Consider the following 17,834-nt stretch of genomic DNA (forward strand, 5'->3'; position numbering starts at 1 on the left):
TCTTATAATCCCAGAATTTAAGTGCAGGGAACAGGAGAGCACAGGAATCAGAAGTTCAAAGTCATCTTGGTTACACAGCAAGTTCCATGCTAACCTGGGCTACATGAGATGCTGTCTAAAAAATGAATGAATGAATGAATGAATGAATGAATGAATGAATGGAAGGAAGGACAGACACTCCATAGTAGACCACAATTGTTGAATAAATAAACCAGGAAAATTTCCTTCCTCTAGTCTCTGATAAATTTGTATAAGAATGTTAATTCTTGCCTTGATGGGCAGTGGTGGCGCACCTTTAATCCCAGCACTCAGGAGGCAGAGGCTGGTGGATCTCAGAGTTTGGGGCCAGCCTGGTCTACAGAGTGAGTTCCAGGACAGCCAGGGCTACACAGAGAAAATCTGTCTCAAAAACCAACAAACAACAACAACAACAACAACAAAAAGAATGTTAATTCTTCCTGGGAGACCTGGGGAGAAACCCACAAGGTGATACTTGCTGAAATCTCAACACCTAGGCTACAGCAGGATGGAGAGTTCAAGACCAGCCTGGGCTCTACTGCAGAATCCTGTCCAGGGTAATGAGAAAATTCAGTCCCTGTGAAGCTAATCTTGGCTGAGGTTTTTCCCTTTGTTTTTAAGTTGTTTTTAAGACAAGGTCTCATGTAGGCCAAGCTCGCCTTGAACATCCTCTGTGGCCAATGATGGCTTTAAGCTCCCTCCCGATGCTCCCGCTTTGGCCTGCCAAGGACTGGGGTTACAGGTGTACTATCGAGCCTGGCTTCATGAAGTTTTGTTTGTTTTTCTTTTGTTTTGCTTGAGAGACTTAAATTGTGGACTCAATTTCTCTCAGATATTAAACATTCTGATTTGCTGTGGCTTACTAATCTAGGTTAGCATTATTTTTCTAGGCATTTATATAAATTTTCATCTCAACGTAAAGTGGTTCCAATATGTTTGCTTGTTTGTTTGAGGCAATACATTTTCCTCTCAATGTGGCTTTAGCGACAACACAAACGACTTGGTGTGTTGCTTTTTCCCATTACTGTTCAGTTAAAAACATAAGGCCTAGCGCGGCTGAGAGTGCTTGGCATTCTCGCAGAGACCCGGAGCCTGGTTCCCAGCACCCACATCAGGCGGCTTACAACTGCCTATAGTTACAGTTCCAGGGGACCTGATACTCTGGCCTCCTGCACACACAGCACACACACATATACACAATTAAAAGTAACTCTTTTTAAGAAGGCAACATTCTCTAATGTCCATGACATTTCTTCTTTGAGACTACTTTAAAATGTATTAAAATGTACAGACTGGCCCAGGGGTGATGCAGATGCAGTTCATTGGTAGTGTATTCTTTATGTCTGAGTCCTATATACATCATTAATACAAACACAAAAAGAGTACTTGGCTTAATTCCAAATATTTGTTTGTTTGTTTGTTTGTTTGTTTGTTTGTTTTTAAGACAGGGCTTCTCTGTGTAGCTTTGGCTGTCCCAGAACTCACTCTGTAACCCAGGCTGGCCTCAGATTCAGATATCTGCCTTTCTGTCTTCCAAGTGCTAGAATTAAAGGCGTGCACCACATGCCCCAACTTGTTATTTATTTTTAAAGTACTGGAAATCAAACCCTGGGCCTTGTACATGCTAGTCAAACACTCTACCACTGACCACAGCTCTTCTTTTTAAATTATTATAGCTTATTTATAGCTCAACTCTGCTGTCGTCATTAAAAGTGTAATGCGTGATTTTAATAACTTTAAAGTGTGTTCTGATTTACTTTATGGTTTATCATCTGGTCAGCTTGGGCAAGTGCTCCATATACATTAAAAAAAAACTGAACATACTAACATTTATAGGCACATTATTCTACATATAATTAGTATGGCAATGATTCTGTTGTTGTTTTGTTTTGTTTTGTTTTGTTTTTGAGACAGGCTTTCTCTGTGTAGCCCCAGCTGTCCTGGAACTTGCTCTGTGGACCAGGGTGGTCTCAAACTCAGAGAGATCCACCTGCCTCTGCCTCCCGAGTGTTGGGACTAAAGGCATACACCACTGTTCTGGACTCTGGTAATGGTTTTTTGAATTTCTACATCCTTATTGATTTTTGAGTCTCTGTTCTATTATTAATGGAAAAAGATAGGCTAAAAACATCCGCTATTAGCCGGATGCAGTAGCACACGCCTGAAATCCCAGCACTCAGGGAGGCAGAGGCAAGCAGACCTCTATGAGTTCAAGGCCAGCCTGGTCTACAAATCGAGCCCACGACAGCAAAGGCTACACAGAGAAACTCTGTCTCGAAAAAACAACAAAACTAATAAAGCAAACGAACAAAAAAATCTACTATTGTGACTGGAGAGATGCCTTAACAGTTAAGAGCACTTGTTGCTCTTGCACAGGACCTGGGTTTGGCTCCCAGCACTCATATGCTGGCTCACAACTATCTGTAACTCCAGTTCCTGGGAATCTGATATCCTTTTCTGGCTTCCTCCAATACTAGGCATATATGTGGTACACATTTGTGCATGTAGGCAAAGCATCCACACCCATGAAAAGTAAATAAATCTTAAGTGTATATCCCACTATCACCAGGCATGGTAGTGTATACCTTTATTCTTAGCACTCAGGAAACAAGAGGTAGGCAGGCAGACAGATGTGAGTTTCAGGCAACCAGGCTACATAGTGAGCCCCCACCCCCTTGAGTTTCAGGCAACCAGGCTACATAGCTACATAGTGAGTCAGTCTCTCTCCCGCGCGCTCTCTCTCTCTCTCTCTCTCTCTCTCTCTCTCTCTCTCACACACACACACACACACACACACACACACACACACACACACGTTCCAATACAGTCATATTGACATATTTACTTCTCCTTTTGCTTTGTGCTTTTGTTTGTTTATTTCTGAGACAGAGCCTCATATAGGCCAGGCTCATCTCAAACTCAAAGTGTATTGAAGACGATCCTGAACGTGTGGTGCTCCTGCAAAGTGCTAGGATTGCAAGTGTGTGCCACCACTCCCAGTTTTATTCAGGGTTGTGCAATGAGCCCAAGGACTCGTGCATGCTAGAGAAGCACTCTGCCAAGCAAGCCACACTTCTCCCCTGCTTTGTGAGTGAAGTTGGGAGTTAGATGCAGCTCTGTGTGGAATGGCTAGCTCCTGGGCAGAGCAATTTTTATATTACACAATAATCCTCTTCACGTCTAGTAAGGCGGGGCTTCTGTTTTTTCTTTGTTATGTTTTGGGCTTTAAAGTCATATAATAGTATTAAGCTACATTAACTCTTCAAACTAGTATTTACATGATACACTCCTTCCTTCCCTTCTTCCCTCCTTCCTTCTGTCCCTCCCTCCGTCCCTCCTTCCTTCCTTCCTTTCTTCTGCTCTTTGGGTTTAGGAGACAGAGTCTCACATACTACAAATTATCCTCAAACTCACAGTAGATAGTAGCCAGGGATGATATTGTACTCCTTACCCTCCTGCTCCACTTTCTAAGTGCTAGGATTGCAGCTGTGTGCCACCATCCTGGATTTATGAGTGCTAGGGATCAAGTTGAGGGCTTTGTTCACACAAGCATGCACTGTACTAACAAGCTGCATTCTAAAACCAAGCCTTTTCAATCTTTTACTTTTATCGTTTTTGTTTTGTTTTTTGAGACAGGGTTTCTCTGTGTAGCCTTGGCTGTCCTGGACTCGCTTTGTAGACCAGGCTGGCCTCGAACTCACAGTGATCCACCTGCCTCTGCCTCCCGAGTGCTGGGATTAAAGGCGTGCACACCATACTTTCAGCTTTCACTACTTTTTAAAGATTTAATTTTATTATTTTTATTTACGTGTATATTTGTATGTCTGTCTGTCTGTCTATACCTGAATGCTGGTGCCAGCGGACGTCAGATAAGGGCATCAGATCCCCTGGAGCTGGGTTTATAGGCAGTTGTGAGCTGCCTGACAGGGGTGCTGATGTTGAAAGTAGGGTCCCCTATAAGAACAGCCAGTACTCTTAACCACTAAGCCATCTCTCCAGCCCCCGAGCCTCACTTGGTGAACTTTGCTCCTAAGTTCTGGTTTTCTTGGTACTTTCCGCTGTCTTCAAACAAACAATTTGGTATTTCTTCTTCTTTACTCTTGTCCTTGCCAACATGGTTCTTGGGCCACTACTATGAGCTAGCTCACCAGCAAAATCAGAAAGGAAGTGCATAATTAGCTTTTAGAGTGGTGGCTCAGAAGCATCTATCCCTACCATCCCTAACTGCATGCAAAAATTGTGCTATAAAAAGGGCTAAGGGTGTAGCTGAGAGCTACAACACTAACCTAGCATACACAAAGCCCTAAGTGGAAGCTCCATTACCAACTCCCACCCCCAAAAAAGCTAGCTATATACTCTGAGCCAGGAATAGTGGCTCTCGTCTACGGTCACAGTATTTGAGAAGCTGAGGCCAGCCCAGGCTACATGGTGAGTTCTGGGCCAGCCTATGCTATGTAAGGAGTCCTGCTACAAGAAAAGTGAGCAGGATACGCACCGACAGGCTTTCTAGAAAGTAACAACAAGCTGTGGTGGAGAAGAGGGAAGTTTTAGAGTTGGAGTCAGATTTGAATCCATAGTTGTGGCAGGTTGTGCCTGTGTGGCCTTGAGGCAAGCTGTTTTCCTCTCTGAGCATTAGCTTCCTCTGATACACACTGGGAAAATTATCTATTTCAGGAGCTGGAGAGATGGTTCAGTAGTTAAGAGCACCAGCTACTCTTCCAGAGGACAGAGATTCAGTTCCCAGGACTCAAAATAGCTGCTAACAACTGTTGTAACGCTGCAGGTACCTAGCATGCAAGGGGTTCACAAACATGCATGCAGACAAAACACCTCTACACGCAAATTTTGAAACAAATCTATTTCACAGGGCTCTAGGAAGTGTAAAGGCAGTTATGTGTACAAAGTAATTGCTGCAATGCCTAATATAAGCTAAATCTCAGAATGTTGGCTACCCACCGTCAAATTTTTACTTTTTTAAAAAACAGGCATCCATTGTCTCTTTCAAAGTTCCAAAAGTATTACAACTATCTACTAATGGATTTTTATCATTCAAGTACCTTCTTTTAAATTTTAATTTTATTTAATGTGCATTGGTGTTTGTCCTGCATGTATGTTTGTGTGGGGAGTCAGATCCACTGGAACTTGAGGTCACACTTGTGAGCTGCCATGTGGTGCTGGGAACTGAACCCAGGCCCTTTGGAAGAGTAGACAACACTCTTAACCACTGAGCCATCTCTCCAGTCCCTATTCGAGTATCTTGTTAGTTTATATTTTAAAAAAGAACTTGATTGGGAGGCAGAGGCAGGTAGATCACAGTGAGTTCGAGGCCAGCCTGGTCTACAAAGTGAGCCCAGGACAACTAGGACTACAATAGAAACCCTGCCTTGAAAAACCAAACCAAAACAACAACAACAAAAAGAATAGGACATGAGCCAGCAGTGATGGCGCACACCTTTAATCCCAGCACTCAGGAGGCAGAGGCAGGCAGATTTCTGAGTTCCAGGACACCCAAGACTACAGAGAAACCCTGTCAGAAAAAAAAAAAAAACAAAAAAGAAAGAAAGAAAGAGGGAGGGAGGGAACAGGAATATAAGCCATGAAGGGTAACATTCCTTGGGTGATAAAGCAGGAGCAGTTAACTTAGTGTAAAGTGATGCTGGATGATTTTCTGGAGGAAGTGAAATCTAAGTTTGTGTCTCATTAATAAAGCCAGGCACAAAAAAAGCTTAGAACAAAAAGAGAACGGCATGAACAAAGATGATTAGACAACAGGAAATATGGAACAAACACTTTCCACGTTTTGAAGCACACCCAAGGCCCACTTCACACTGGACCTTGGGGCTAGTGGGCTGTTATGTGGATGTAAAACACATGTTCCCCTGTTTAAGAAAAGGAATGGAAGGAGGAAGAAAGGAAAGAAAATTGGGAAAGAACCTCGGTGAGAGCTTTGAACAGTTCTCTAAGTACATGGGTTATGAGGCTGAGCTTGTCCACAAAAAGAGGTGCCAAGCACCACAGTGACAAACTTAGATTCACGTTTTACAAAAATGTCCCTGACTGCAGAGTGAAGAGTAAACGAGCAAGACTGAACCAGGAAAAACTTAACAAGAAAGCTCTACAGTAATCCAAGAGACAGGTAACAGAGCCGGGCGTGGTGGCGCACGCCTTTAATCTCAGCACTCGGGAGGCAGAGGCAGGCGGATCGCTGTGAGTTCGAGGCCAGCCTGGTCTACAAAATGAGTCCAGGATGGCCAAGGCTACACAGAGAAACCCTGTCTCGAAAAACCCAAAAAAAACAAAAAAAAAAAAAAAAAAAAGAGAGAGACAGGTAACAAAGACCTTACAAAGACTTTTTTTTTTTTTTTTTTTTTACATTTTTGCTGCTTTAGTATTTTGAGATAGCCTCACATAGCCCAGGCCTGGGCAGGCCTCAAATACATGGCAGTCCTCCTGCCTTGGCTAAAACTAGGATTACAGTGGGAGTCTAGTGTAGTCAGGCATGGTGGTGCACATCTTTAATGCCAGCACTTGGGACACAGGCAAGTGGATCTCTTGAGTCCAAGGCCAGCCTGGTCTACAGAAAGAGTTCCAGTGGAGTCAACTCTACACAGAGAAACCCTCTCTCAAAAAACTAAAACCAAATGCATGGTGGCACACGCCTTTAATCCCAGCACTCAGGAGGCAGAGGCAAAGGCAGAGGCAGGTGGATCTCTGTGAGTTTGAGGCCAGCCTGGTCTACAAAGTGAGTCCTGGATAGCCCGGACTACAAGAGAAACCCTGTCTCAAAAAACCAGACCAAAATAAACAAAACCAAAACCAAAAAAAAAAAAAAAAAAAAAGGAACTAATTTTATGGTTTCAACAACCTTTAGTGGGCTTTCTAGGAAACCAATGTCACAGCTTTCATGGGCAAGCATTTTCAAAAAACCAATTACATGCCACTTAGCATACAACTATACATGGACTGAGAGCTGCTCAAAACTTGCCATTAAAAATAATTATTTTTAAAGACGGCTCACAGATGTTTCCCCAAGCCAGAAAGATGGCTCAGTAAGCACACCTGCTGCCCAAGTCTAACGAACTTTGGTTTGTCTGGTCCCTAGAACCCACAGAAAGCTGGTTTCATATTAATCTCAGCACTCCTGACAAGAGAATTATCCAGAAGCTTCATTGCCAGCTCAGCTTGTGTATGGAGACTCTACCTCAACAATATGAGAGCACTGACTCTTCTTTCTCCCTCTCCCTCTCCCTCCCTCTCTCCTTTTACAATCCTAACGTGGATCATTTTCCCTGTGATTCCACAAAAAGGAATGCCTATCAAAACAAATCTTCTTAAATGTCTGTACTGAGTAGAGCTCAGGCTTTGGTACCCATGACTATAAACTACTCTCAGTGCCAAAAAAGAAAACACACACTTACTTCATGAAATACTGCTCCAGAATATGGAGACACTCCCAAATCCAACAACGAAAGGCCTTCGACCACTAAAAAGGAAGAAATACAAGGTCACTCAGACTTTAGAGACATCAGCAAATAGTCATCACCTAAAAGGTTAGATTTTCCTGGGACCAAGAAATGTTTGAGTTTATCTAATTCCTCTACCTCAGGTCGTGCAAGTGGCTAAAGATCTTGATTTGAAAAAAAAAAAAAAAAACTTGAGACTGTACACACGTATGAAATTCTCAAAGAATGTGTCACATGCATACACACACACACACACATACACACACACACACACACACACAATTAAATTTCAAGGATGGAATATTCTGTACAAAGCAGCCTTTGCATCAGGGGCAATGCTTTATAACAAAGTTTTATATTAAACTGTAAACTTCTAAGGTTGGAGAAATAGCTTGACAATTAAGAGTAAACACTGAGCCAGGCATGGTGGTGCACGCCTCTAATCCCAGCACTCAAGAGGCAGAGGCAGGCAGATCGCTGTGGGAAAGAATAAGCCTTGTTACAGGTGGGAGCAGTCTTGGTGGGCTTTACCCTTGGCGCAACCCATAAATACCTTGTGACAGACTGAGTGGAGCCATCCTGGGTCTGAAATTCAGGAACCAGACCTGGGAACCCCACCTGGACTATTGTCTTTCTAATGGACCCTCACCAGGAAAAGGAGACGGTCCTTCCCATGTGACTCAGGCAGTTGGGGAAGAGAGAATAACAAAGTCGGCTGCAGAGAGAGCTTGCAGAGCAGGGGACCAGCTGGACCAGCATGCAGGCCAGAGAGACACCTAAGGACCCGGCCCGTGGAACGGCTATCGGAAGGTTCACTCTTTTGTCCCTTTAACCTTTTTCCTTCTTGTATAAGCTAGTTGGGTTGTATAATAAAGTTTAATTGTTAAAAAACAAAGTCAACAGATCGCTGTGAGTTTGAGGCCAGCCTGGTGCGCAAAGTGAGTCCGGGACGGTCAAGGCTACACAAAAAAAGCCTGTCTCAAAAAATAAATAAATAAAACAAAAATAAAGTTAAAAAAAAAAAAACATATACTTCTACCTCCTTGTAACCTCCATCAACTCTAAAGCATTCCTTTTATGTATATTCTACCCTATTCCAAAACACAATTAACAAAATCAATAGCAGGCTTAAAAACTGCTGTCCAGGATAGTGAAATAGCAGTCACTGTCTTGTGCCACCTGTTTCAGTGACATGTGTGTCATTTTTCTACAGAGTAGTATGTACTTTTTAGCAGTGTGCCTTTGATCCTAACCTTATAGGTGATTTGGGAAGAAGAGGGAAATTGGTCTTCTTTGTTTGTTTTGTAGTGACTGCTTGGCTAGGCTTTTTGTTTTGTTTTGGTTTTTGTTTGTTTGGTTGGTTGGTTTTGGTTTTTTTGAGACAGGGTTTCTCTGTGTAGCCTTGGCTGTCCTGGAGAGTCTAAGCTCAACACCAGGACAAAAAGGGTAAAAAGTAAAGAATGAGGACGCAACAAGAAGCCGTCACTTGGTTGACCAAGAGAATGGTTTTCAAAGGCAACCATCATTAGTGGATGCTCAAGTTAGGGGCAAACATATAAAAGACAAAGCATTTTCAAAGGAAAAGTAGTAACTTCACATAATCTTACATTACCCACTTTACTCAGGTGATCCCTCAAAACATCATCGACATGTTGACTGTATTATCAAGCATCTCATGATTCGTGGATGAGGTGACACGAACATTTCTGTGGACGTCATGCTAACAATGTGGTATAGTACCAAAAACAAACAAAAAACCATATCTTCCGCCTAACCATAGGAGACACCAGACAACCCCGACTCACAGGCACAGTAACTGCCCAGTAGTCTTAAAGGAAACAAACCGCACGCCCCAGACTGGCAGTCACTAAGGAGACAGCACCTTGAATGGGAACTGAGGGCATGGGCTAAGCCGTAGTCCGGAAGCTGGGCAACAACAGGGAAGCAACACAATTCCTTTTATTTTGCTTTGCTTTTTGTTTTTCCAAACAGGGTTTCTCTGTGTAGCCCTGGCCGTCCTGGCACTCGATCTGTAGACAAGCCTGGCTTCCATCTCAGAGATCCATATACCTCTGCCTCCTGAGTGCTGGGATTAGAAGACGTGTGCCGCCACCACTACCTGCTCAGCTCTAATACATTAACTGACTGACTGAAACCACTATATTACAGCAAATAGTGAGTAAAGCACAAACAGCGACTGAGTGTGTGTTTGTGCACACACGTGTGTTTGTGGATAGCCATGAAAGCTAGAAGAGGCTGTCAGATTTCTTCACGCTAGAGTTACTGAGTTTGTAAACAACCTGATGGAGACGCTGGGATCCAAACTCCAGTACTGGGACAGACCGAAAAGCACGACTAACTGCTGAACCACCTCTCCAGCCCCTCTGCAACTCTTCTGAAAATCTAACATTTCAGGGTTGGCAAAATGGCTCAGAGGATTAGGTGATTGCTGCCAAGACTGATGACCTGAGTCCAATCATCAGATCCTAAAGTGAAAGGGAAAGAATGTCTCCTTCAAGTTTTCCTGTGACCGCCACACATGAGGCACTGTGTGTGCGCACCGCCCCCCCCCACACTAAAATTTTTAAATAAATAAAACTACTTCAAGTTTTTGTTAACATCAAAAAAGTGCTAGAGGGGTGGGTAAGATGGCTCTTAGAGAGCCTGCTGTTATGTCCAAGCCCCAGGTTCTGTCCCCAACACCCACAGTGTGCAGCTCATAACCACTTATAAATCCAGATCCAGATCTGACACCCTCTTCTGGCCTCTACCACACCTGCCCACACATATGTACACATATATACACTCAGATAAAATAAAATTTAAAAACACTTTAAAAAAATACTACATATCTACGTTAAGTGAAGGAAAGCTGTCCACAAAATGCTGAGACGAGCAGGCAATATACTACATGTAAAATACGATACAAATTATTAAAAATTTAAAGAAAAATTTTATTAACATTAAATGCACAAAAGAATGAGCTTCATTATGACATTTTACATGTATATTAAGTGCTGTGATTATACTCAGCTCTAACGTTAAGCTTTAAACTCACTGAATTGAGAGAGAACAAACATGGCAGGTGGGACACGCCTGGAGAGCTAGCTATCACGGCACACGGCTGCAGTGCCGGGACTCCGGGGACGGAGGCAAGAGGGCCTCAAGGCTAAGGCCAGCCTGCACTACACTGCAAGCGTCCTTCTGAAAACAAACAAATACGAAAGGAAAAAGCCAAGACGGGCAGTGGTGGCATTGGTGCACGCCTTTAATCCCAGCACTCGGGAGACAGAGGCGGGTGGATAGCTGTGAGTTCGAGGCCAGCCTGGTCTACAAAGTGAGTCCAGGACAGCCAGGGCTACACAGAGAAACCCTGTCTTGGGAAAAACAAAACAAAAAGAAAAAAGGAAAAAAGAAAGGAAGGAAGGAAGAAGGGAGAGAGAGAGACAGAGACAAGAAATACCTGGGAAAATAAATATTAAAATGCTTTATATATTCAACCAAAAGAAGAAAAGCTAATTAATTAAACAATTTATAATAGTAAACAGTGTTGCTTGTTTGCTTGTTTGTTTCCCAAGACAGGGTGTCTCTGTCCTGGGACTTCGTTGTCCTGGACTTGTTCTGTAGACCAAGATGGCCTTGAACTCACAGAGGCCCAGCCTGCCTCTGTCTCCCGAGTGCTGGGATTACAGGTGTGGGCCACTGCACTCAGCTGGGGAACATGTTTTTAAAGCCTCATTGTGCAAGACCGTTTAACTGGAGCTAGCAAAACATCTATCTCACCAGGTAAAGGCTTTGTTGCCAACCAAATGACCTGAGCTCAATCCTAGGACCCCACAGGGTAGAAAAGGACATGCACACACAGTAAGTAAATATATAAATGTTTACAGAGACATCCGTAACCGGTCCTTTTTTCTAAGACCAAAAGGGAAAACCCATTAAGGAGCAGTGAAGAGCTGCCCAGTAAGACAGCTATTAAACTCTCACTAACAGCTTTACTGGAAACCCAAGAAGAGGATTCATTAGCCCACTTCACAAGACTTCCCTCGACCTAAGCCAAAGGCATCTTACCTCAAGAGAAATCCTTTGGGGATCAGACCTAATGAGGCTGTATGGGAACACCAGGGTCCACCATGCCTGTTTAGTCGAGAGGGAGGTCTTCAAGCATGGAGCTGGAGGACAGACTCCACACCCTCTCCCAGAGCTGCCTCTGCTAGACACTGTGCATCACTAAACTTGCTAGAGCAGTCTCTGGCAGTGGCCTAGAATGTGCCTGTGCTATCTGATGATTAACTGTAGCATCATAGTCTTTCATGGATAACTGCTCTGCGGAAAAAGTCAACGTAAACATTTATAAAAACACCACTCTTAATCCCAGCACTAGGGAGGCAGAGGCAGGCAGATCTTTGAAATTGAGGCCAACCTAGTCTACAAAGTGAACCCAGGACAGTCAAGGTTACAAAGAGAAACCCTGTCTCGAGAAAACAAACAAACAAATAACAACAAAAAAGAAACACTCTTTACTGTAACATTAAAATATGTAAGGCATGAACTCAAAATATTCTATTGATTTTTAAACGTAACATACACTATAACATATTTCATTATGCAAACTATTTGAATTGGATACGTTTATATTATGATTAACTCTTTCCATCACTTTCATGATTTTGGTACACATGTATGAAAACATTCCATGCCGGATGTGGTGGCGCACACCTTTAATCCCAGCACTCGGAAGGCAGAGGCAAGTGGATCGCTGTGAGTTCGAGGCCAGCCTGGTCTACAAACTGAGTCCAGACAGCCAAGACTACATAGAGAAACCCTGTCTTGAAAAACCAAAATTAAAAAAAAAAAAAAAGAAAAAGAAGGAGAAGAGGAAGAAAGAAGAAAGAAAAAGAAAACTTTCCTAGGGCCTACAGTGTGTATTTCCTATCTCAGCTAGAAGAGTAACAAAATTCTCTTCAGACTCTGTTAATGATTCATTCAATGTTTAAGAAATTAAACAAGCTGAAAATGGCCGCTCACCCCTGTAATCCTAGCACTAAAGAGGATCAGAGACAAGACTCCAAGTCCTAGGCTGCCTGGTCTACTCACAGACTCCAAGTCCTTGGCTGCCTGGTCTACTTACAGACTCCAAGTGCTAGGCTGCCTGGTCTACTTACAGAATTCCAAGTCCTAGGCTGCCTGGTCTACTCACAGACTCCAAGTCCTAGGCTGCCTGGTCTACTCACAGACTCCAGCCAGCTTGAGCTACAGTGAGACCCTGAATCCAAAAATAAAGTAAAACAGAGTTCAAGGCTAGCTTGAGGGGAAAAAAAAAAAAAACTTTTATAAACACGCAATGTTCACTTTTTCTTTTCAAAATGTTCTTTTATTTCTCTTTCTCTCTCTCTCTTTCTCTCTCTCTCTCTCTCTCTCTCTCTCTCTCTGTGTGTGTGTGTGTGTGTGTGTGTGTGTGTGTGTGTGTCTCAGAGGACAAACTGAAGGAGTCAGTTCTCTGCTTCCACCTTGACTGACCTCAGGTTGTCAGATCTGGTGACTTTACCCATGGAGACATCTTAGGGTCCCCACTTATTCTTTCAAAGGAGCTTTCCTTTTCACTACTACCACCCTGCGGAGGAAGAGCCAGAAGCTTCATGGTCACATCAGCTACAAGCACGGCCACATTCAGACACATATCATTAGTAAGTATGGAAGCACTCACGATCAACTTTGGCAAATATGAACCGGATGAACAGGGAGAGCTGGTAGGAAGGGTTACCACTTAAAGAAGCCGAGATTCTGCCCGACTCTCCACATCAATAACCTTGGGGCATTGGTCAGTGAGCAGGCATGAGCAAAAGCTGCCACAACCAAGACCAGAGCTGCCATCAGTGACACGGTATGACAGGGTTTCTGCAAAGTTCTGGAGAAGAGAAGCTCCTAGCAGTTTGCCATCTTGAAGGCCAAATGTTTCAGAGGAGCTGAGAAAGACTAAGGCTTTGTCTTGAGCAAGCCTGTTCTCTGCTGGCTTGAAGCCACACAAGGAGCTTCATTAGGTGCTAAAAAATTTTTAAAGTAAAAGATAAAGCAATAAAACAAGAATATAAAATAAAGGATTTATGAACAAGGACATTATTAGATCTAAAACAATTAAAATTTTGTGTTTAATATGTACAATGGATATCTGTCCCTGTCTGAAACAACAACAAAAGAATTACTCAAGCTGCCAGATTCTAACATATAACAACGTGCCAATACTATAAAGCTAGAAAATTTCTGGTTGTTTTTTTTTTGTTTGTTTGTTTCTTTTAGGGTGGTGGTGGTCAGTGTCTCATGTAGCCTCAGCTGGCTAAAATTAGTTTAACAAAAGACTGAGAGGAAAAGCAAAACTCAGAATTGGGGCTATAGTTCAGTGGTAATCTTTGACTAAGATGGGCAAGTACCTAGGCAGAGAGAGAGAGAGAGACCTAGAGAAAGTGGGAATCTCAACTGGGAAACTGCGCCCACCAGACTGACCTGTGTATGGCCTTGTCTGTTAGGTATTTGTTTAGCAGTAACTGATGTCAGGTGGCCCAGGCCACTGCAGGTCTGGGCCGCACAGGAAAGGTAGGAAGCAGCCAAGGGAAGTAACGGAGAGCAGCTTTCCTCTATGGTCTCTGCTTCAGTTTCTGCTTCAGGTTCCTGCCTCAGGCTCCCCTGAAGATGTAACCCATAGACCAAGTAGACAATTTCCTCCCAAGTTAGTTTTGGCCAGTATTTTATCACACCAATATAAAGCAAACCAGTACATCCTTTCTAAGAAAATAAGGTGGAACACAACCAGGAAGTCAGCTAACATCAAATCTGGCCTACACACACACACACACACACACACACACACACACGCACACACACACACACACACACACACACACACACCTGTGCACACACTGCGTACACACACGAACACACACAATGTCTAAATAAATAAATAAATAAATAAATAAATAAATAAATAAGCAAGCCCATATTGCAGCCAACCAAAGACTATGAGGACACAGGACCCTTTATCTGAAGAGCTGGTAACTCAAAAATCTCAAAATGTCACGTAAAAGCAGAATGGATCCTACTTCACTATTTTTAAATGCTTGTCATTTGCCCCTTTAATCCCAGCACTCAGGAGGCAGTGGCAAGTGCATTGCAGTGAATTCGAGGCCAGCCTGGTCTACCAAGCGAGTCCAGGACAGCCAGGGCTACACAGAGAAATCCTGTTGGCATAATGTACCTGTGGGCTGTGTACAGTTTACCCTTGTTCGTTCAAATGCTGATTTCCCTACCCCACTATCTAGATCAATCTGGGTATTGCACTGCGATGTTTATTCTAAATATCTCCTGTTTCAAGTTTATGTAAATGTGTCACCACTTGTTCTCTGTGTTGCCAATAAAAACCAAGTAGCCAATGCTGAGCAATAACAGAGATTAGGGTGGGACATCCGGAGAGAGTGGGGGAGGAGGAGGAAGAGAGAGAGAGGGAGGAGAGAAAGGAGGGAGGGGGAGAGGGAGAAAGAGGGAAGGAGAGGGAGGGAGGGGAAGAGGGAGAGAGATGGAGAGGGGAAGGAGGGGAAGGGAGGGGGGAGAGGGAGAGAGAGAGAGAGAGAGAGAGAGAGAGAGAGAGAGAGAGAGAACCATAAACTGTGTGACTACCAATCTGTCTAGCCTGAGCCCGGCCCTAAGCTACAGAGATCTAAATGTCTAAGCATCACACTGTTAGCACACTCGGAACCTTACTGCCATATCCTCTGTAACTCACCAGTTCAGCTCAACCGATGTAACATTGCTCTAGCTCCTAAACTCAAGTGTAAAACAACTTTTATTCACCTGCTTCAATTGTTGTCTCAGAGGAATACTGCCTCAGTCTCCTATCCTAGGCCTAGTCCTGGAAGCTTCTAGCCTCCGTACAATCCAACCTAGGCCAAGAATGTTTTCAGCCCCTGAGGCTCACTGCTGAATAAGATCATCCTTTCTGGTTCTTACTGAGCTCTGGGCTGGCTGGTTCAACTCAACTGTTCCGGATCAAAGTCCTCTTCCCAGCTGATTTATACAACCTGGCTTTTCTCTCAACCAGAATTGTTCTGCTTGACCTCAGACTAACTCCAAATCTTGTCTAACCTCCTGGCTCTTTCTCATTCAGTGTTCATCTGTGTTTAGTTTGTTCTCTCATTCAATCTCTCTGTGAAGCTCTCCAGGTAAACATACCTGCATACCCCCCACCCCCTGCGCATTGCCCCTTAAGTAGCTTCCCTTTCCTCTCTCTCCTCTTAAGAGTTGGGCATAATATCCTATTCTGTCAAATCTTTCCCTGATTCGTCACTTTTTCTGCCACTCAATTAGACATCACTTTCAAACATGGGCACTTCCTTCTACAAACTAACTTTACCTTCATTGTTTGGGATTAAAGGCATGTGCCACCACACCTGGACCTGAGCGTTTCTTTACCTGAAACTTGCTCTATACCAGGCTGGCCTTGAACTCAGATCTGCTTGCCTCTTGTCTCCTCGATTAAAGGCATGTTTGTAATCCAGCCAGATCACACAGACCTAAAAGGTCTTCAGATGTGATCTCTTGCCAGAGCACCCATGTTCTGAATTAAAATTCCTCTACACTCAAGACCTTAGAATTGATGTTTTAGTTTATTGTGCCTTAACACGGACTTTAATGTCTTGTCTCACATACAAGAAGTCACAAAGGAAATAAATGGAAGAGCCAGAGACTCAAATCCTTCCTAAGATTCTTTTTACTTTATTTTATTTTATTTTATTTATTTTAAGACAGGGTTTCTCTGTGTAGTCCTGGCTATCCTGGACTCACTTTGTAGACCAGGCTGGCCTCAAACTCAGAGATCCACCTGCCTCTGCCTCCCGAGTGCTAGAATTACAGGCTTGCACCACGGTGCCCAGCTTCCTTCCTAAGACTCTAGAAATCATACACAACGCTGTCTCCTCTTTAAATGCTTTTACCTAAATGGCAGCTTGTGCTTTTATTTCTTCTGCATTTTCAATAGTAACTAACTGCACGTCTGTTCAATCCCAGGCATCCAGGAATTTAGGCATGAGTCCAGCAGTCCTTCCAGAAGCTCATAACACTACAGGAGGAGCAGAGCTAAACAAGTAACTTTTTTCTGTAAGGTGAGGAATACTGCTTGGTTTTGGTTTCTGAGACAGGATCTCATTATGTAACTCTGCTGGCATTGACTTCTGTAAGGAGCTTAGACTGGTTTCAAACTTAGGATCCTCCTGCCTCAGTCTCCCAGGTGCTGGGATTACAGACCCATGCCACCACGCCTAGCTCCAAGAAAGTCTTAGTGCAGGCGTGTATGAGGTTCTAAGAGCAGAGGAAGCAGGAGCCAGAGAAGCCTTGAGTGCTCTGGTACCCAGAGTGTAGGAACTAAGCATCTCTACCACAAGAGACAAAGCCATCACGCACACACACCTCGCACAAGAATTACCACTGCCACTCGCCAACTGCAAACCTGAGACAAATTATTCTTTTTTAATCTTATTTTTCTTATATGTAAAATGGGGGCATACTACCATCTACCACAAAGAATCATTGTGAGGGCTAAGTGAGGGGGGGGAAAGTATTAAAAGCATACTATACTCCTTGACATATACTAAGAATTACTTTATTTGAGTAAAAGCACATGGTGGAATGAGAGAACCAGCTTCCACAAGTATTCTCCGACCGACCTACACACACACACACACACACACACACACACACACACACGCACACACACTTTAGAGGCAGAGGCAAGCAAAGCTCTGTGAGCTCTGGTCTACAAAGTGAGTCCAGGATAGCCAAGGATACACAGAGAAACCCTGTCTTGAAAAAACAATAAATAAATAAGTATTAAATCAACCTGTACTCCCAACCTAAGCCACATCTTTTCTACTCTGGGTATTTCACATCCTCAAGTATTTCTTGCTCCTCTCCAACCTGGTATTCCTCTTTTTCTAATCTCTTCCAAACTCAATCCTTCACGCCTTCATTCTGGAAAAGGAAGGACCATTTACTCCGGGTCAGACACTAAAGAAATTATTATAAAGACTTGTTTGTCTCCTCTACTGGCCTGGGACTCTTTCAGCCCACTTTCTGTGTCTTGTAAGAGGGGACAGTACGCAATAGGTTTTGTGAAAAATGTATACACATACATAAAAAAAAAGACAAAAACAGCCGGGCTGCGCATGCCTTTAATCCCAGCACTCGGGAGGCAGAGGCAGGAGGATCTCTGTAAATTCGAATCCAGCCTGGTCTACAAAGTGAGTCCATGACAGCCAAGATTACACAGAGAAAGCCTGTCTCAAAAAACAAACAACAACAACAACAAAA

At 43.4% G+C, this 17,834-nt stretch overlaps 1 protein-coding gene across 1 annotated transcript in view; it reads right to left on the reverse strand.

Annotated features, from left to right (window-relative positions):
• Pigu (phosphatidylinositol glycan anchor biosynthesis class U) overlaps nt 1-17,834 on the reverse strand; it is an 81,121-nt gene that overhangs the window by 62,689 nt on the left and 598 nt on the right. Inside the window, exon 2 of the mRNA XM_051143574.1 lies at nt 7,437-7,501. Coding sequence (XP_050999531.1) covers nt 7,437-7,501 — 65 coding nt within the window. The remainder of the gene's footprint in view (nt 1-7,436; nt 7,502-17,834) is intronic.

Source organism: Acomys russatus, chromosome 4 (assembly GCF_903995435.1).
Source record: "Acomys russatus chromosome 4, mAcoRus1.1, whole genome shotgun sequence".
NCBI lineage: Eukaryota > Metazoa > Chordata > Mammalia > Rodentia > Muridae > Acomys > Acomys russatus.